The sequence below is a fragment of the Ambystoma mexicanum genome, chromosome 6q (genome assembly GCF_040938575.1).
Source record: "Ambystoma mexicanum isolate Mex_15411 chromosome 6q, UKY_AmexF1_1, whole genome shotgun sequence".
NCBI classification, from domain to species: Eukaryota; Metazoa; Chordata; class Amphibia; order Caudata; family Ambystomatidae; genus Ambystoma; species Ambystoma mexicanum.
The window spans coordinates 881,344,014-881,366,556 of record NC_090937.1 but is presented as its reverse complement, the minus strand read 5'-3'; the positions used below and the strand labels follow the sequence as shown (position 1 = coordinate 881,366,556).

Below are 22,543 nucleotides of genomic sequence, written 5' to 3'. Positions count from 1 at the left end.
GCAATTGTTGTGTTATCCTCTTACATTAAAACACCTCAACTGTCAATCACCTCCTAGCAAAGTGATTGAAAAGAGGTCCATGGTCTGGTCGCAGAATTCGGTGTTCTTCACGTAGCTACTTTATGGAAAATGAGCTCTCTTTTAGGAATAATGGGTCATTCTGTGGGGCAAGGAGCCATATTCAATTAGGAGCATTGGCACCCCCAGGTGCTACTGTGCCAATCCGATGTCTCAGAAAGCTGGTGTTATTTGCAGGCACAGTCCCACATTCTGAGCCATCCCAGAGGCTCTGCCCAAAAACGCCAGCATTTTCCACTCATCTCTGCCACGGGTGGACAGCCTCTGGCTCTGCCCCAGCCATCACTATCACCCTCTCCTTTGGGTCAGTCATTGACAGTCAGGAGCAAAGGCGCAGTGCACAGAGGGGGGTGGTGTAAGGAGGCAACTGCCCCCTTCTGTAGCAATGGTCATCATGTCTCCACAGCACTACGGGAGCTACACTGGCTGCCTGTACTAGCTCGTATCCATTTGAAGGCCTTGTGCTATTCATCCAGCACTGAATGGACAGGGTTCTTTAGTCCTGTAGAAGAAGATTCAGCTATACTGTCCAGAGCAGGCACTCTGCTCCATAGTTACGGTACTTCTTAAGATACCTGCCTATCGTCGGGAGAGGGTGGGAGACCAGGCCTTCTCCATCTCTGGCCCCAAACTCTGGAATGCACTCCCAGTATGGATATGTCGCTTACAAGACTTTAGTCAGTTTAAGCGTAGTCTTAAGACCCATTTCTTCACCTGTGTTCTTTCTCTTTTGTGCATCTTGATAGCGCCATGATGCCTTTGGTGACAGTGCGCTATATAAGTGCCCTGATTGACTAATTGAATGGGGCAGGCACCACACTTGGCCCACATAGAGATGTTTACACTTTTCAGCTTCTGACTGAACTTCAGTAATGGGACTTCACTCATTGTCAATGCTGCTGGAGATTAAAGCCAATTGGCTTTTCAGCCATCTACATGAACTGCACGTTTGCTAATGCAGTGATTTTGAGCAGTATTAGGGATTCACCTGAAATGTTGAATTCTTTAAAGTTGAGTCACAGTACCCAGTAAAAAGCTGTCGGGTAGTACTGCAGGTTGGCCGACTGTTGCAGGGTATATGTTGAACTCAACCCATACATCCTCTAGGATTTTTCAAATTCCTTCTGTAAAATGTGCTCCAACCTACACCGTTTCCACCTCGAACTCTATTGCTTGATCATATTAATGGGGGACGGGGAGGTGGAGATTTTTGCCCCCTCAGAGAAAATTAATCAAAGTAAGCACCCATGTCAAGGAGGGCCTCTGTTTTTTCCAATAGAGCGCCCGCTTCGCCACTCCACACCACCCATCTTCGCTCACCTTCACAAGCATTTAACGCTCGGAGTGTGAAGTAAATTGTTTTCTTGCCTTCCTTTTTTTTAGCACACAGTGGCTAATAGCCATAAAAGGCCCCGTGCCAGGGGTACCGGCTGATAACTGCCTGCAGCCCATGGTAATCGCCCTCACTTAGCTGCAAGTGCAGCGAGGCTCATTGGACATTCTCTCGAACAAGCCTCTATGGGCCGAGGCGTGGGAAAGATGATCAGAACTCCGGATCATTTCCTGTGCTATGGGCAATCCCTATGGAAAGTAAAATGTTTCAGTCATGTTGTCTTACTTGGTCCTTTACTCTGTCTGGCAGCCGGTTGGCACCCAAGGAGTCCCACATCCTTTAGGAAAATTGAGGTCCACCTTTCTGCCTGAAGTGATAAGAATACTTCGAGCCATTCAATCCATGTATTGAAACACCAGGCAACCTTACTAATCGGTGCAACCCAGTCTAGGGTGCAAAGCCATCTGGGTTACACTAACCATGATGCTGTCTTGAAAGAGCACAATGCAGTCTGGAGACTCTTCTGAGCTCGTATGATGTTCTGGGAAATGATTTATTCACGTATTGGCGACGTGTACAGCGCCCATATCTACAACAGCTGCTTCATGGCGCCAATATCAGAAGGGAATGGCTGTTAAGTGCTAGAGAGGAAGGTGGAGAATAAACCTGGTAGTTTGGTTACTGAAATAACTCACAATCCATTATTAATATTATACATAATGGTATTTATTGAGCGTGGACCTAGCTTTTAAAGCAACGGAGCGCTTTACAGAGGAATACACTAACACAGATGCATAACAGAGCGCTTTGCAGAGGTGTACAACATTGCAGATGCATAACAGAGCGCTTTGCAGAGGTGTACAACATTGCAGATGCATAACAGAGCGCTTTGCAGAGGTGTACAACATTACAGATGCATAACAGAGCGCTTTACAGAGGTGTACAACATTGCAGATGCATAACAGAGCGCTTTACAGAGCAATACACTAACACAGATACATAACCGAGCGCTTTGCAGAGGTGTACAACATTACAGATGCATAACAGAGAGCTTTTCAGTGATAACAACAGAACAGATATACAGCGGGGGTAGGATACAAAGAGGGACACCAGAGGGGTACCACTGTACCGGGTGGTGTGGGCGGGGATGGGAGGCATGGGTGGTGTCTAGCGAGTCAGCTGGCGTGAGGGGTGCCGTGATGGCCTAGGTGTTAAGGAGGAGAAACTGTATGCCTGTTCCGACATGACCAACTTCGTCAGATAAAATATTGTCATGTTTAACATCACTTGTAACAACAATGAATTTACCTATGCTCAGTTGTTGTTCATAATGACCTTATATGTTTTATTTTCAATTGCTAAACACTCAATATGAAATGCCACATGGAAACATTTTTCAAAATGTTTTAGACTCCATCACGTTTGGGCATAACACGCTATCAGGTGATCCACTGAACATTTGCATGTAATTAATGTGGATCTATGTCATTACTGCTACCCCCAGAAGGCCGATTGCCGAAAATGTAGACTTTCCTTTTTTTTGTTTTAAACCCCCTTTACACCACATACTTGTATTATATCCCATACCGACCCTCACATATATATATATATATATATATATATATATATATATATATATATATATATATATATATATATATATATATATATATATATATATATATATATATATATATATATATTGTGTAAGGGGGTCAAAAAAAAAGTACGAATTTTCGGCAGTCTGAATTCTGGAGGCAGCATTTTGGTATATTGTCATTAATGTCAATGCCTAGCCTTGAAAATGACCCCTGAGGATCAAAACACGTGTCGGCTACACAAATAAAACACTTGTTACACTTCTAAAAAACGTTTCTGACTGATCAATATAGAGAATATACACTCATCCATATATCAGTACCTAGCGCCACTCTGAAGCGTCTCCAACTCCATTCCAGGTTATCCGGATATTCACAATAAAAACCTGTGAGAAATGTGCATCATGACATTCAGTGGAGGTTATTTCCAGACGTGTAGGTCCTTTCTAAAAAGCCAAATGCTTTTAACTTGTTAGTGTTGTTGTGCTCCGTTCTGCTTGTAGTCTAAGAGCCTGATCGATGAGGGTTTACGAATTTGCAAACGCGAGGCTGGAAATTCCACTTTGTAGAGTTGCAGAAGCTAGAACATTGAAGTATTACCAGTTTCTATTGTTTGCGGATTAGAGACCAACAAATGAAGATTTCAGTAAAAAAAAAAGCATCCCGTTTTCTAAAACGTTTATACACCACTGAGTAACAATATAAATAGTGTGTGTGTGTGTGTTGGGATATTGCTGACCTTGTGAAGCAACAAATCCTATTTTCAGACGCCCACAGTCAAAAGTCCTATGTAAGGGATGTTTTATGTAAAAAAAAAAAAAAGAAAAAAAATCAGATAGGCTCGGAAATGACAACTCCTGTGTCTGTTTGCATTTCCCTTGTGCTTAAAGGAACACCTTTACACCGTGCAGGCAATGCAATGTATTCTTCCCAGCAGATTTCATCGCCTGTATACATAGAATGGCCTCGTTTGATAGCACATGTTTCTGGCAGCACTGGCAGCTGCATATAGTGCAACTGATGTGTCAAGTCCATAGTCCACATGCATCCAGCAATAGCTTCATGATTTCCACAATGAATATACATTATAATTAGTACATTTTTAGGGAGACGATTTTCCCTTTTTGGATTCTAGAACCCTGGCTTGATTTTTTTTTGTGTGGTTTTTACCAATCCAGCTCGGACGTGCAGGTGTAAATGTGCTTTTGCATTGACGTGAAAAGGGGTTATCTGTCCCACAGTTAGAAAGTGCTATTAGATTGAGATTCCCTTCTCCAGGCGATTCACGGGAAACTCGATGAGTGCCCCTATGCATTGCCCCACAACAATAACGTTTGCCGCATTATCCCTGTGCTGCCTGCATCCCTCCATCTTCCCTCCTTCGCCTGATGCTCACCTCTCGTTCATGATCCTGTCCTCCACTTCTTCCCATTACTGTTCCCAGGGGACATGTGACTTTGAACATCAATTTCATAAAAAGGGACCGTGCAGGCATTCCCTAGTGCGTCATTGCAGTCTCCTGCTCCAGGCCCCTAACGGGACCCTTGGTGAGTGCCCCTGTGCTACAATAGTCACTTTATCCCCATGCTAGCTGCATCACACCATATTCTCTCCCACACCTGCCCTTGCTCTCTTGTTCGTGCTTGCACCCTCCACCACCTCCCACTGGTGTTCCTGGGGTCCAGTGACCACAATTGTTTTCAAATAAGACCCCCCACCTACGACAGCCAGCAAAGGGCTTGGGCAAAGAGTTATGTCAGTTGGTCTGTTCAGTGTGGCGCTTGTCACACTCCATAGCCATGTCCACTAATTCACCACCGTTTAACTACTTGTCCACTAGCCAACACCGGTTTTACAATTTCACTACAAGATTAATTGCTGTATGTCACTGAGGATAACTCTTGCATCACCCAATGTATTTACACCTCTCCTAGAGAAATTGTTGCACCACTAGATTTCCTTTACTTCTATTACATTAAAGGCATCATTACAAGTGTGCTGGTCTAGTAAAAATGGCAGTAATTCCAGCTTCTGCATTATTATCGGACCGGCACCCTTCAAATTTGCTGGTGGGGGCCACAGATCTCCAAGCAGGCCTGACCTGCCGGGAGTTCAGGCCCCTACCAACAAACAAACGCCTGAATCACTGGCAGTTTTACTAACATCACCAGTGATTCAGTAAATCCCATCCCATGGAGTCCTATGGGACTATGGTAATGGGAACTTACTGTCACTCCACTGCCTGTAATATTCCCGTAGTACTGGGATATTGGATGGCAGAGATGGTAAGACAGGGTTGCTGGTATCCTGCTGGAATTACCGGCAGGATACTGGCATACCTTTAATGAGCCCCTAACTGTTGTGCCCACACTAGCCTGATATCTTCTTGCCTAGAGTAAATGTTGAGTAAATGTTGCATCACCAGATTTATTTTCTTCTTGCCTACAGCAGTTGGTGTTTCATTAGACTTTCTGTACCACTTTTATATTCATTCCTGAAGTTGGGGTTGCACTGCTTCAAGCTAAATCCCAGTTTACATGTCCAGACATTCACTGTTTCAATTTAAATAGAATGCAGTGTTATTCAAAGTAATATAACTTTACCTGGAGTTTATTTTCCTCATTTATGATTTTGTTAATATTCTCTTGACATTATTTATCTGACTTTACCATTGGAAAGAAGGGAGCACATTTTAAAATTACATGTGCATTTTCTCTACACATGGCTTCCGAATGATAGGAACATGCTGAGAAATCAGGTTATTTCTAAGCTTCAAAGCTGGAAAATAGGTGTTCTGGGACCCCGGCTAGGTTCTTTCGTTGGTAATCCTATTCCAAATGTGTGGGCCTTAACATGTTCGGATGCAACCATGTTCCTATTTCCACACATAGTGCTCATGCTCAGTTTCTTTCTTGCCAACAACACACTCTCTGTACACAATGTTCTTAAAGAGCTTTAGAACTCGTTGCAGTTTGTGGAATTCTCTTTTACTTTGTTGAAAGATTTCTCAGGTGCATAGATGATTATTCATATCTGACAGATGTACCCTTGTTATCATGATGGCGAGTAAGAGGTGGAAACCTGCGATAAAACAAACTCTTTTGAGCAGTGCCTCTCTCGCTCTATACTGAAGCAACCTCCATGTTTTCATTTTACTCCAGGTTAATAGCACTAGGTTACACAGTTCCCCACAGTGAAGGAAATCAGCGTTGATTAGCAAACTCTATGGTTTGAATGGTCGAGTGTACTGAATACGATGGGATTTGTATGCGCTTACAAATTTCATATATTTTGAGAATTTTATGTAGTAGTATTGAGAAAGGAATTGAGCCTGCCATTTCTTCATTGAGGCTGATGCATTTAAACAGGGAGTCCTATAGCTCAATTAAACTGAATTGCTATTCACTGAGTTGTATCCAGTTTGGAACTAACACGTTTCAATTTTCCTTTACAGTTGGGAAATGGTGGATCCTGGACAATGGAACTTTGAATATAACCAGTGTGTCCTTTGAAGATCGTGGCAAGTACACCTGTGTGGCTTCCAATGTCTACGGCAGTGTTAATAACACCATCACCCTAAGGGTTATTTTTACCAATGGTGATATGGGGATCTACTATATGATTGTCTGCCTCGTAGCATTTACCATAGTCATGATCTTGAACATCACAAGGCTGTGCATGATGAGTAGTCACCTGAAGAAAACTGAGAAGGCCATCAACGATTTCTTCCGCACAGAAGGGGCAGAGAAGCTGCAAAAAGCTTTTGAGATTGCTAAGCGTATCCCAATCATTACATCTGCGAAAACTCTTGAGCTTGCCAAAGTGACCCAGTTCAAGACCATGGAATTTGCCAGGTACATTGAGGAGCTGGCTAGGAGTGTGCCTCTGCCGCCACTCATTATGAACTGCAGAACTATAATGGAGGAAATCCTGGAGGTGGTTGGACTGGAGGATCAGGGACAGGCCTGTGTGGGACCAGGCCCTGAAGGGCATCGAGGGTGCAATGGGAGACTTTCGATTCAAAACGTTTTGAAGCGCAGAGACTCTCCCACCAATGACTCTGATGCCTCTTCACTGCACGATGCACCACCGCAGCAGATCGCAATAAGGGTGTCGGTGCATCCGCTGGTTGCACAGGAGTCCCTTGACACACAATCGCAGCACAGCACACACAGCGTCCAGTCCGAAAACACGGAGGAAGCCACTACACAAGCACCAGCACTTTCTACTGATCTAACCACAGTGGTGTCAGTCGATGAATCGACTCCATGCGTTATTTATGAAAGCCATGTATAATTTCTCACAATTCTATGCATAGTGAAGTAACTGGGCGAAGCGCCTTGTGACATTGGGAAGAACAATCTGCTTAGCCTTACCAGGAAACTCCATCATATGTGTAAAGCATGCTAGGGGTGTTTCAGTCTTAATTTTGCAAAATAACTCTGTGTTGTACTTTCTAGCTCTCTCCAAATCCTCGTTCTGCTCGTAGGAGATATTTACCCTGCCAATGTTGGCATGGGCTTACTCGGGTGTGGATAACCTCGAGTTCAGCAGTGTTTCAGACGTCTCTTCTGCTGGTATTCACACAGGCACATACTCCTCCAAATCTCACATACAGCATTGAGTATTGTGCCATATTGCTTGCGGGAATAGTATTCCTGAGCAGTTATCCACGTTTCACAGCACATGCAGTATATATATATATATATATATACATATACATATATACATATCCAATGGAGGAGCGTTAAACCAGCACGCTACCAGCAGCAAGTGGCACTGGACGTCCCGATTGTAAGGATGGTATTGACCACAAAGTCTTGACACTCATTGTGTGCAGTCACATCGTAATTTCCAGTTTGTTTGTATGAACATGTTATTTTGCTCCGATACATATGGACCACTGACCACCCTACCTGAAATCTCTTGAAATTGAACTCCGTGTTTCTGTTTCCTTTCCCGTTGCTGGCGCCCAGACGTGTGGAAGGGAGACAACAAGCATTGGCTGCAATTGTTCTGAATCATAGGTTTCGTCCTTCCTCCGTTCACACTCGTTGTGATTTACTTTTCCCAAGCTGCTGCTATCAACTTTAAATAATGCACAAGAGGCACCACTGTGATAAGCAGGTAACGATTTGTATGCAAATAAAATGGCAACAACTCTTGTTAATTGCACTGGAGAGCAAACACATGTACCCTCTGTCCTCGTTAGAGAGAGAATATGTTGTTTAGCGTAAGCTAAAGCCTCAAAGACAAGAAAATCAACTTTCTGTGCGTTTCTGTAGTGACATAACAGTGCCTTGCTTCAGTGGTATAGCATGCTTGCCAACATTATGTGACCAAAAAGATGTAGGATTTTTCAAGTTTCAAAACAAAATACTTCGCATAACAATGACATCACAGGAAAATACAAAACATACATTGTTGGCACCCCTGGAGCATTCTAAGCTGCACAACCCATCAAACCACAGGACATGGAAAGATGTTCAAATGTTGGAAATGTATAATTCTGAATGGTAAATGAACACCAAATTCAATGACCTAACTTTACAGAAGGTAATCACACAGAGCTGGTAGGCAACGTTTGCCACTGCTCTGTGGCAGCAGCCTGGGCAGTACGTATTTGTTCCTGCAGTGCAAGATGAATAACTGAACAACATGGAGACTGATACCTTCCTCAGTATGAAATGCAGATGCTGTGTGATGGTGGCACGCTCTGCCACTTGCCTTCACTGATGATTCACCTAAGGCCTGCCCCGACCATGGTGCAGTCCAGGGCCATGTAGCTGTCAGGTCAGTGGATTGGTCTGAGTCCATCACTCAAAGTAATCACTTACACGCCCACTGCACAGAGCAACTAACTAATGTGTTCCATGCTTTGTGCTGGGCCGGTGTCAAGCAGCCTGCCTTAGAGTCACATAAATCACCTGCAACTGTAAAAAGCAGTAGGATCTGTCAACCAAATCCGTAGGCAGTAAGACTGCTTACAAAACAATAGCCTACTGCCTAAATCAGTAGGGTTGGCAACTATAGGGCTTGTAGGAGTGACTATGGCACTCAGCTAGCGTCCAGCGGCCTTGCACGAAAGACACATTTTCCAGTCTTTGTGCAAGTGACCACAAATTATAATTGGAGGAATGTTCTTAAGCACTAGCTGCTCCTGTAAAAAGTACTCCAGGTGCAGTTAAGGGGGTCTGGAAAATTAGTTTCAAGATGCCTCTCTTAATCTGCCACTTCCCTGGAGTCATACCTATGCTTAGCCCTATTGACAGAGTTGTGAAGAAAACTGTGTGGACCACAAAGGGTCCGTAACAGCTAATCGGGACAGGCATTTCATGGTCACATGACACTGAGCATTGCTTCTGTGAAATGTCTCCGATCCATCCATCATTGGTCAGCCCGTTTCTCCTGCCAAAAGCCCATATCCCCAGAGCCGTTTCCCACAAAAGATAACACCAGGCAGCTTCCCCGCAATTGTGTTCTGTGAAAAACCTTTCTCCATCATGAGTCTCTTTTCTTCTTCATCCCATTGAGACATTTTTTGGCTGACTTCAAGTTTTCGGCCCATCTTCTCTTCGTCTGTCCTTGAAAACCTAACCTAAAGCCATCTTCAAAACCTTTTAACAAACAAACCAGCCCCCCACCTTTGATAAAAATCCAGCATCCAATCCAACACCGCGAGTTTAACTGGATCAGACCCCTTTTCCACAATCTCTCTCCACCCCCCCCCCTTACTGGATTCACACTTAAACCTCTTCTTCCATGCTTAAACTCTCTGTGATTAGCTCCTTCCCTCCACATTCTGTGCACTCATGCTTAATTTGTATAGTTTGTTGCACGTCTTTATTGAAATCCCAACATGTGAATGGCTGATGTGCCCCAGGCAATGTACTTGCCCCATCTTGGGTGAGTCCACCAAGAAAGAGTCATTGAGGAAGTGGGAGGCCCCTAGCCATGTGTCTCGGCAGAGCTAGTCTTGTCAGAACAATCCATTAAGCCCATGCCAAACCGTACAGCTAATTCCAAACAAGTCCTCCATCCTTCACCCATACATTCATCCTCTTAGTGTGCCCACACTAGCCCCCAAACTTCAATTGGACTTTTCTGATGGCATCCATCGACGACTTCTGTCCCCGCTAACCCCATATTAATAGCCATGCCTTGTCTTCGTTGAATAGTTTCCCCCTCATTCATAGCAACCTCCTACTCCCCACCCTGTCCTTTGCTCTCACCCCCATGCGAAGCTCATTACCCTTGCTTTGACCATGCTGGACCCTCCGCGATTAACTACTTGTACACCTCCCTCCTCTCATGAGCTCAACATTCAAATTATAACTCAGCTGAACCATCTACTTCCTAGTGTCCATAAATAACCACTTGCGCTCCACAACCTCATGCCTTTCCCCTTTCCTCATGGCCTCTTCGTAACCATTTCCACTTCTCTCTGGTTTCAAGCAAAAATCATGTCTCCGTATGAAATTGAATCTGGGTGCCATGGTCCAACCACGTTGCTATCCACTTCATACTCACTCTACCACACAAAATCCCCCACCTGCCACACATCACCCTTGCCCCCAACCAAACAAACCTGACACATTGCAGACACAGCCTTAGCACCACTCATACCACCCTCAACATCCCTACCTGCACATCCCTCAACTCTTCAACAGTTTCAACACCATCATCACACAGGCACAGGACAAAACTGGCCCCATCAAATCACAAAAACCCTGCAGCTACCACCATAGCCCATGGTTCAGCAAGTAGCACCTTACTATCAATCGGGAGGCCAGATGCCTAGAAAGAGCCTGGCAAAACGACCAACGGGCTGCCACCAGAACAGTGCTTAAACACTGCTGCAACAAATACAAAACGGCCATACACAATGTCAAAGCCACCTATTACCACCAAGAACTCCGGTCCACCTTCCAATCGTACACAGAAATTATTCAACATTGTCAAATCCCTCTTCAAACCACCATCCACACCTTCCATACACCCATCCGCTGCAGTATGCAACTCCCTCACAGACTTCTTCAACCAAATTACACAAAATCAGGCAAAATCTCCCCTCTGCTCTTCCACCCCTGCTCCCAAACATTCGAACACATCGGGCACCTTCCACCCCACTGACACAGACACCCTTGTTACCCTCACTACCAAAACAAAATCTGCACACTTTTTTGAGGATGCATGCTCACCTCAAGCTGCTTCCAATTGCATCACCCCCCTCGCTCCCCATTGGCTCAACATCATCAACTCCTGTCTCTCGCATAGTACTATCCCCTCTGCACTTAAAACTGGACAAATCTCAACCCACCGAAAAAAGAAATATCTTGACTCAAAAGTCCCCAAAAATTACAGCATCATCACTACCTTGCCATACCGAGCCAGAATGATGTAATGCTTTGTCACAACCCAACTGCAACAACAAATCACAAACAACCTACTCAAACCCCTTACAATCTGGCATTTGACAGGACATAGCACTGAGACTGCTACACTTCACATCCTTGATGACCTCCACAGACAAAGAACACGCAACACTACTTGTACTCCTCTACCTCTCTGCAGCCTTCAACACCATCGACCACACATTTCTACTCAACATCCTATACCACAGGAGGATACTCCTGGACTGGTTTACCTCCTTCCTTAGTGATAGGACCCTTCCTGTCTCTGCTCATCTTCAACCAACATGTTGAATCCCTTGGACACTCCGTTAGTAAACACAATGTCAATTTCCTCCAATACTCATACTGCAGACAACTTTACTTCCAAATCTCATTCCCCTCATCCTGAGAAATGTTCTCTCTGCCATCACCAACTGGATGGCAGCCCACTTCCCCAAGCTCAACCTTTTCCAAAATGGAATACCTCCTCATCTGCCACCCAGACACAAACCCAAACTCACCCCCTCTATCTAAGAACTTACTTCAGACAACCCACCCATATCCCTCTACTCGCCGGTCAAATCCCTTAGCTTTACCATCGACCTCCACCTTTCGTTCACACACCACATAGCTGCTGTCACCAAAATATGCACTCAACAACTACCCCTCCTACCTCCGAGCAGACACATCCTCTCTCCGGAGCTCAAAGCTCTGTCACAGTAATGCTCTCCTCACTAGACTCCTCAGCAGCACCCTTCTCCCCATGTAAGCCATAGAAAAAGCAGCAGCAGCCAGACTCATCATCCACCTACCCAGACATTCACTCATTACCTCAGCGCCTAGCTCCACTGGCTCCCTCTAACCCAAAGAATTGCCTTCATAGGATTCTGCATTGCTTTCAAAGCCATGCACCACAAACCTCATCTTAAATTCATGGCATACACAAACCCATTACCCACACAAACACCAGACAAGCAAGCCAGAATCTCCTTCACATTCCATTCTGCAAACATGCACATAAAAACATGCATTCACCCATTGTGAACCCAGGGCACGTAACACCTTACCTCTTCACATCCACACTACACCCTCCATCACCACTTTCAGAAAGAGCCTAAACTAAAACTGTTTCTCTACACATTACCCCGTCCCTCACCTCCCCTGGTACCACTTGTCTATTTTCATCTTTCTGTCCAATCTTGAAAACATTTGTAACTTCTGTTTCACCTCCTAATTTTTCAAACTTTGAACATTTTAAGGTGCTCCGAGACTCCGGATAGGACCAGCGCAGAACAAAAATGTGTATAAATAAATACCCCACCAAAGTCCACACGCCCCTGGGTTTAAATCTTCTGTAGCACTCCCTCCCCTGGCCCCTTCAAATACTTTGAAGCTTGGTGCCTGTGAGTGAATTTGAGATTTCAAAACACAATAATGTCCTGTGGGCCTGACAGCGACTTCAAGGCTTAGGTCACTGCTGTTCTTTTCTACAAGGAGAATGTTATTAAAAGTATTCAATACTTCAAGCAGTTATATGCTTGATATCTGGTTAAAAAAAAAGACATTCTTCTCAGAGGGGAAGTCCACCACCATAATTGCAGTTTTGTTCAGTTTTCAGTTTTTTGGGCCATATTTGACCACTTAATTGTCCACCCCCTTCAAGCAGCAAGCACATATTTTCAAGGTAGGCTTAGATTTGTTTATGAAGCTAGAGCTCGTCAATGTGCTGATAAAACATTAGGGATGGGTCAGGTAGAGTCAGTAAAGAGTTACACGAAACTAGTGAATGGGGCATTTTTTAAAGGGGGGCTGTGAGCGCTTTAATGAACTCCCTTTCCTAGAAGCAGCCCTCTTAATCACATCTCTTCGTGTAATCATTTATGTCATGTATTGATTTATTGAGTACAGTTGTAATGTTAGTTACTGCTAGAAATCGAGCATCATACCAATGACAGTGGGACAGCAACCCACGAATGTCGAAATCTGCACTGCTTAACTGCTGTAAATTACACATAATGGATCTGCAGACAGAACGTCCTCTCCTCCTCGAATGCCGCTTCTCCTTTAAAGTCTTGAAGTAGCTCACAAAATGAAGGACAGCCATAACAAGAAAATTATTACATGAATGTTGAAAATTGGATAGATGGAAATTGTTTTTTGCAGGACATTTGGCAGAAGATAAAAATTTAGCAGTAGGCAAAACAGTGTGTCCCTTTTATGAGCGAAGGCTATAAAAGTGACCAGGGATTGTGGAAATTGCTTACCGGTAATCTCCATTACTCCTAGTCACACTCTTCCTCGTCCCAGTGAACATGTGAGGTGTCCCACCTCCGCGGGAACCCTTGTTCTATTTATTTATTTTTTCCTTTTTTCCGCCTACCCCTTCGATGGCGATGCAAGGCCCACCCAGCCCGGCTTACCTCAGTTGCATCAATCACGGGACAGTCCATTCAGCAAGTCAGGAGGGGGAGCTGGAAAAAGGTACTAGGAAGAGTAGGACTAGAAGTAGTGAAGATCCATCTTTCTCATCCTAGTGCAACACATGAGGCATGCCAAAGGAAGCGCAGAATGGAGCAAAGAACGCCCAAGGCGTGCACAACACCTAGCATCACTTTATTACAAAGCCAAACGGAATACAAAATAAGACCCAGAGAGTACCCTGCTCTCAACTCCCAGAATCCGAGAACAAAAGGCACCCGCCCCTGTTCTGTGAAGATTAAAGTGGTAGTGCTGTACATAGGTAGTAGGGTTAGCCCATGTGGCGGCCCTGCAACTGTCAGCAATGGACAGGAGGCGCCATTGCCTGTGTGGACATTCCCTGGACACCACGTGCGGAACCCCTCACCCATCGGCTAATGGTAGGAACGGAGGCATTGGATCCTGGAAGACCACCCCCAAAAATGACAAAAAGACTACCTGCAGCTCTGAAAGAGGCAGAGTGCTCCAAATAAATCAGGACCCCCAGCGGACATCCAGGTGGCTCCAGCCCATATCTTCCTCGGTTGCAGAATTAGGGAATAAAGCAGGGTGAACCACCTCCTGGGAAATATGGAACCTGGACAAAACTTTGGGGAGAAAGGCAGGGTTGCACCTCAGGAACAATGCGTCCTCGTGAACAAGCAAATACTGAGGCCGACAGGTTAAGGCACACAATTCCACCAGCTGTCTGGCCGACGTGATGGCTACAGTGAAGGCCGTCGTGATGGACAAGAACTTCAGGGGAACCCCTCCAGAGGTTCAAATGGAGCAGACTGAAGGACCTGTTCAGTTGACCATGGGGTCCCTGGACCAGAGGTACCAAGTCTGCTAAAACTACCGCAGGCATCCACCCCCACCCACATAGGCCTAGTGTCAGGATTTCTGCTGCTTCAGAGAGGAGGACAGGTACCTGTTCCTAGGCATCCAGTGAGGCCGATCACTTCACAAGCATAAGCAGACTCCCCCACACTCCACCCAAGGCAGAAACAAGAACGAGAGGTGGCCTTGGGCGTCGGCTTTGCATCTGCCTTGGACTGGAGCTTGGCTGCGTGTTTATCGGACCGAAGACCTTCTGAACCTCATCTTCTAGGGAGTCGCCAAACAAGTTATGTCCTTCAAAGGGGATTTTCATGGCAACTCTCTTCTAGTGGGAGTCAGTGCACCAATCATTGAAATGGAGATGACTACGACCAGTGATTATGGCACCTATGACCATGGCAGTAGCTTTCGCCTCATCATACGCCAGGTCGGAGAGGAATTCAATATGGTACCTAATGGTAGCAGCAAGGGAGCAGGATCCGACCCCTCCTGCAAGGCCCTGGCGACAGATCACAGGCCCCCCAGTACAGTCTCAGTGGTATAAGACGAACAGTTTGCTCTTCACATGGAGCACCCCTGTAAGCCTTCTGCAGAGCTGCATCTGTCTTCTTATCAGGGGCGTCTCTGATAGCCTCCTCAGGAACCATGAAGGAATGGGCAAAAAGACTGGGCAAGATGATATCCACCTGAATGGACTGAGGCAGAAGGCACTGCTCCCCTTGGAGAGGATACAGTTTAGCCAAAAACCAGGGGACTGCAACACTGTCTAGATCCCTCCACTCATGCAAGATCTCTTCTTTAACTTCAGATAGTAGAGGAAGGCCAGATTTCAAAGTCTTTTTAAACTGTGGTGGAGGGATCGCCCCAGAAGCATCTACAGGCACAGAGTCAGGCTGGACAAACCTCATGTAGTGGGCCACCTGAATCAACAGCGTCTCCATCCAGGGAATTCCCCTTCTGGTCATCCCATCCCTGGAGCTAAGAGAAGCAGAGGACGAGGAGCAGTCAGAGGATGACGAGGAGAATGGAGTGGCAGGGGCACACCTACATTTCTTTGGCTGCTTGAGGCAACCCTTTTCTTCACTAATAGTCTTCCTGAAGATTTGCATCAGTCGTTTCTGAAAACCCAGCAGCCTTCTTCCTGGACCGCTCAGGAGAGGAGGAGCTGGGCTCCACATGCTTGTGCTTAGCAGCATGCTTCCCCATAGTGGTGTGTCTAACAAACACAGCAGTGAAGCCTCAAGGCATATACAGGGAGAGTAGCACGTGTAGCTGCCAAGGGGTTGGGGGGGACCTGTAACCAAGTCAACAGGCAGCCTTAACCAGCAACGCCACTTCAACCCCCGCCCCTAACCTGCTCTCCGGGAGACCTATAGAACAACGACGACAGACAGGAGGCATGTCCAACAACAATGCGAAAGCAGACGCCCCAGCCCTGCCCTGCCACTGCCTCCTAGAAACCAGCTGAAGGCACCCAGCGCCCAACATGGGGTGCCCGCCTCTGGTACCACAAAGGAGCCCCCTCTGCTTGGCCAAAAGGGAAGACGGATCCACAGAAGGCAGGACCATCCCAGAGGCAGGGAAACTGAAAAATGGAGGTAACCCAAGCTGGGTGGGTCTTGTATCCCCGTGTGAGGGGCAGGGAAAAGGGAAAACAAAAGAAATAGAAGAAGGGTTCCCAAAGAGAAGGAACACTTCACGTGTTGTACTGGAACGAGGAAGAGGGATGTGGAGGTAATGTCACACTTTACACCCCAGGTAGACATTATCCACATTAAGTATCACCCTCGATAGTAAAAGCAAATTTAAACTAATATGAATCTGCGAACAGAACTGATTGCCCCCTGATGCCCAAGACATGTAATACCATAGGTTGAGCTGCTCTATCCATCACGTGCGTCATACGTGCAACTCTCTATGACTCATCACCATATTGCCTAGTCCATTTAGATATCTGAATTGATCCGTGAAATGAAATATGCGTTTAGCCATAGCCAATCTTGTAATTGAAACCAGAACATATAGTGACATTATGCATCTAAACCAAAATATTTAGCGCACTTTGTGCAACCCGTTCCATAGCTGTGCCCTGTAATTTACTGCGCATATTTAGAGCCTTACCCGCAGATTACGCGTCCTTACATTTTAGAGTCTATACAATCTACCTAGTGACATTCCTTTTGTCTTAATAATCCTTATTTAACACGTCACACCTTCAGGGTCCATAATGGCGGTAGCTCGGGTCCGAAAACGTGCCTCTGCTTCGTGTCTGCAGATTATTCATTCGAAAGCTGGCAGCGTTTTTGCAAATTCCTTTCTGCTCGAGAGGAACCCTCTCGCTGGCTCTTTTCTGGACCTATTCAGCAGTGCCCTTAAATGGAATGGAATGGGATTGTGTGCGTCCAGGAGACTGCACTGGCATTGTAACTGTATAAGGGCGCGTGCGTTACCTAGGACTCTGCTGAGGCCGGATGAACAGCACCCAGCACCGAGGGAGATTAAATCACAGGGCATCTATGAAAAGGGAGCAACCACGATGCATTAAAAAAAAGCACAGGCTGTTGTTTTCCACATAATCCCAAGTGGTTGTTTGTCATCCACGAGTAAATGCATCAAACCCTATGGGTTTCATAGCACTTTAAAAAAGCTGTTGATAAATGCTAATTTGTGAAAGTCATGTGTTCTCTGATTGCGCATTGGTAGCCTCCATCAGCAGAGCACAAAGCCTGGCATGTGGTATCTCCTGCCATTACAAAGAAAGATCTGCGGGAGCCTCATGTTACAGCCTCTTGTGAATGCAATGTGTTTCAGTGCTTGCCGCAACCTGTGCATCGATCAAAATGTAAACACTGCCAGTACCTTTTGCAGAGTCAGCACCTGTGCGTTGCTGCCCGTTGGGCCGTGCTTCCATTCTGGACTTCTCAGTGACGCTTCGGAATGTTTCCAGAACCATGCTGGCGGCTCCTTGGCAACCGAAAAAAGGAATGTAGAACATGTTCCGCTCTGCTCACGAGCACTAGCCCGTGGAAATGTACCTTGTGTAGCGCCATCAACACTGCAACTGGGGAAGTGTTCACATACTGACTTGTTCAATAAAGCCATTAAAACTCATAAACCAAAAGTTTGTATTCTTGTATTTTATTTTGGCATGCCTTAGAATCTGGTGGTCTAACAGTACTTTGGGCTAAACTGCACAAAACACCCCAGACTCGCGTGTAGTGGAAAAGGTTGCTTTAATGTGATAGGCCATAGCTTACAACAAAACGCTAACATGGCTGTTGACTACTGACCATTAACGATTAAACAAGTAATAAATGTACTTCCCCTTGTGCCTTCCCCTCACCCCTCCTTTGCCTCAAATCCCTCTCCCCCTTCTTCCCACATTGTTCCTGCATCTTCTCCTGCAGGTCACGCCGCTCCTTCTTCCATACCTCTTCACCCTTGTAGCCCCCGGTCTAGGCTGTCCGTCCAATCTAAGGCTGGACTGGGAACCAAAAGTGGCCCTGGAATCTTTTTTTCAAAGTGGCCCCATATTTCGCCAAAAAAGCGAGCATGTCTATGATGTGAAAGGCTACGGCCATACATGGAGGGCGTTGCCCTGTTGGACCAGTTGAGGTCATGACTCCATCCGCCCTACATAAACCCATACCCCCCTCCAGTGGGGCAAAATAATGTAATTTTGTATATTTGTACAGTAGTTAACAGTTTGCAGCACTTGCCTCCCTATTTTAATGTTATTTTTGTAAGTCACCTGTATTTATTTTCCTTGGTATAGGTTCCATTTTTTTCGCACTTTCACTTGCCATCGTCAAGTCATTTCTGATCGAAATTGCCATCTGTTCTTCAAATAAAATTATGCAATATGATCAACAAGAGAAGGTGGGTACAGATTTGGTAAATTGACCACAGGAGACTGGATAAACGAACCAGAAGATGAAGAAACCCAGGATAAAGTTTGGACACGAGTCACCAATCTAGGAACCTAAGAAGATGAGGAGAAAACGACAAAAGCCTAGGGACAGAGATTTAAAAACTCTGAATGTAGCACCAAGAAGGCTTGTGGACTAAATGTGAAGAGGCACGCTTTAGTAACGTGCCTGTTATATCCGCCTCACGTCCCTCATGCGCGGTGACGTGAGGCGTAATATGTGCATAAAGGGCCTGCACTTCCGGAAGGCAGGCAGTTTGGGGCACCAGTGAATAGTGGTGTGAGGCATCCTCTGAGGCTTCCACGCTGCGCACCAGTGGTCCTGCGATGCAGCCCCACCATTGCTTTCTCCCTCCACCAGCAGCACTGGCCGGAGGAATCTAACACTGGTGACGAGAACACGGAACGGAGCACGCACGCAGCTGTTAGCAGGCAATCAATCACTCTGCACGACCACGATATGGTCAAATTTATGGCACTCCCGGTGGGGGTACCATCCCCCACCCAAAAAAAGAAATAAATAAATGGAAACAAAAAAACGAAATGAAGAACGGCAGTGGATGCCACTGATAAAACGTCATACAGTCCAGGGAAGATCACAGGAACTGCTGATTCCACTGTCCTGAGCCCATACACCAGCAATCACAGGTGAGGAGATGCCATCGCCACCCACACATACAGGGGTTAACACAGCATCAGGGCAACATGGCAACTGGCCTTTCCACACCAAGATCCAGCACACCGGCAAGAATAGATGCGTCACTGACACCGCCAGTGCCGTCCCTTTGACATCATGGCGCTGCAACAGCTGCATTAGGGCCTTTCGACTCATACACCGATCCATCATCAATGGTCCCTGCTGGATGCTGTGGAATCAAAGGTTTGAGATGGCAATGGACTGCAAGGATATAACAACACCCAGGAAAATGAGATCACACCTCCTGCTCAACTTGGGTGACGATGTGCTGCACATCTTCAACTCACTGGTCATCGACAACGGTGCGGACATATACCAACTAGCCAAAGACACCCTCACAGCACATTTCATGCTGCAGTTAAATCCAGACTATGAAACTTTCAATTTCTGTACCACAGTACAAATTGAGGATGAAACACTGGATGCCTACCACACAAGGCTAAAAAAAACGAGCACTGTCATGTGAAATAAGGCACCAGATCATCAATGGCATGTACGCGGAGCAACTGCGCAGAATGGTATTGTGTGAAAAAGCATCACCCTAGCCAGTATCCTCGAATATGGATGCCAAAGGCAGCTGTCGCACGCATGGGCAGCACAAATGAGCATCGCATTACATAAACTCCAACTGGCGCCAATGACAGCGGCTATAGCACAGATGTCAAACCGCCAAGCACTGAGGAAGGACTATAATGAAAAAAACAACTCACTGTGGTGTCAACCGAGAATCTAGGGGCCCTCCGAGTACGGATGGTGCAGTGGAGCACGTCACGGAAGGAGAAACTGCACAACGCAGGGATCCATGTGTGGGGCATGTGGCCAGAAGGGCCACTACACACATGTCTGCAGATCCTCAGGGCAGCCTCACCGCCCACAACCACACCCGCACCAGGCCAAATCTTTCTCCAAGAAAAAGAAGCAAGCGGATACGCATCGCATAGCGGCCGAGGACAACTCGTCAACGTACAAATCCGGAGATGACAATAGAAAAAATCAACAGATGTGGGGGCAGAACGAGGAGGAGGAGGAGGAGGAGCAAAATCCATCTGATCTTGGCACTCGACCACAGATATACTGACCCGAGAAAGAAACGGAAAAGGCCCAAATGCCTCGTGAACATACAGGGTCAAGAGACACTCATGACGATTAACACCGGAGCATCTATAAATGTGATCCAGACACTACGTCCTCAACCAGACCTCAAATCGACAGAAATGCTCCTGTTCACTTATGGCAGGGGTGCACAACTGATTTTGACAGAGGGCCGAAAGTACCTTACATGATGGCTATAGTGGGCCGAAAAGTAAATGTGGGTGGGGCGGTGGGGCATGGCATGGCAGGAGGCTTTTTCAACCCCCAATTTTTATTAAACACATGGAAAAAGAATACTTTTTTGAGGTGTAATGATTTTTATTTGTATTTCAAACTTACATTTTGTGCTACACATTTTTCATTGTCATCATTTATTTCTATTTAGTTATTGCATATCCCCCCAAGACACCCACCCCTCATGCAAACACTATGCCCCAAGACACACACCCCTCAAGCAAACACTATGCCCCAAGACAACCAACCCTCATGCAAACACGATGTCCCAAGACACCCACCCCTCATGCAAACAATATGCCCCAAGACACCCACCCCTCATGCAAACACTATGCCCCAAGACACCCACCCCTCATGCAAACCCTATGCCCCATCACACCCACCCCTCAAGCAAACACTATGCCCCTTGGACCCCACCCCTCAACCAAACACCATGGCCCCCACCCCCCAACCAAACACTATGCCCCATGCCAGCAAGCATGCCATGCATGCATATTCACTCAGACCCCAACCCCCCACCCCTACATACAAACTAGCAAGTATACACCATGCACCCATACAGACCCAGACCCCCACCCCAGCACACAAACTCGCAAGCATACACCAATACACTATGCACCCGTACAGACCCGAACTCCCACCCCCCCAACTCATCACACAAATTCACAAGCATACACCATGCACCCATAAAGACCTGAACCCCCAACTCAGCGCACAAACTCACAAGCATACACCAATACACTATGCACCCATACAGACCCGAACTCCCACCCCCCAACTCAGCACACAAATTCACAAGCATACACCATGCACCCATACAGATCTGAACCCACCCCCCCAACTCAGCACACAAACTCACAAGCATACACCAATACACTATGCACCCATACAGACCCGAACTCCCACCCCCCAACTCAGCACACAAACTCACAAGCATACACCAATACACTATGCACCCATACAGACCTGAACCCCCACCCCTCAACTCAGCACACAAACTCACAAGCATACACCAATACACTATGCACCCATACAGACCCAAACACCCACCCCCCAACTCATCACACAAACTCACAAGCATACACCATGCATCCATACAGACCTGAACTCCCAACCCCAACTCAGCACACAAGCATACACCATGCACCCATACAAACCTGAGCCCCCCAACTCAGAACACAAACCCACAAGCATACACCCATACAGGCCCGAACCCCCCTCCCCCAACTCAGTACACAAACTCACAAGAATACACCATGCACCCATACAGTCCCGAACCCCCCACCCCCAACTCAGCACACAAACTCACAAGCATACGCCAATACACTATTCACCCTTACAGACCCGAACCCCCAACTCAGCACACAAACTCACAAGCATACACCATGCACCCATACAGACCCCCACCCCCAACTCGCCATACAAACTCGCAAGCATACACCAGGCATCCATACAGACCTGAACCCCCCCACCCCTCAAATCACCAAACAAACTGACAAGCATGCACCCATACAGACCCAGACCCCCCACGCCCGCATCTCAACATACACTGAATGTGCACAAACTGAACATGCACACAACAACAACAAACATTCAGGCAGACCCGACCTCAGCAACCCCCCAGCATCTCAACATACATTGCACTTGCACACAAAAACAAACATTCAGGCAGACCCGACACACACCCCACACCCGCATCTCAACATGCACTTTCACACAACAACAAACATTCAGGCAGACCCAGGGGCGTAGGAGACCCATAAAATCTGGGGGGACAGGGGACACCTTGGTACTTTGCACTTTTCACAAAATTTAAATAGCAGTAGGTATTAAATAACATATATCATCACTGTATAAAATAAGAGAAAAGAAAACAGAAGAAAATTAAGAAAA

The 22,543-nt window shown here is 46.3% G+C and overlaps 1 protein-coding gene across 4 annotated transcripts in view; it reads left to right on the top strand.

The window, feature by feature from the left end:
- Positions 1-17,820, top strand: part of MFAP3L (microfibril associated protein 3 like) — a 317,911-nt gene extending 300,091 nt beyond the window's left edge. For all 4 annotated transcript variants that reach the window (XM_069631408.1, XM_069631409.1, XM_069631410.1 and 1 more), the window contains one exon: positions 6,464-17,820. In XM_069631408.1, the coding sequence (XP_069487509.1) occupies positions 6,464-7,305 (842 nt within the window). In that variant the 3' untranslated portion in view covers positions 7,306-17,820. The remainder of the gene's footprint in view (positions 1-6,463) is intronic.
- Positions 17,821-22,543: the final 4,723 nt, after the last annotated feature.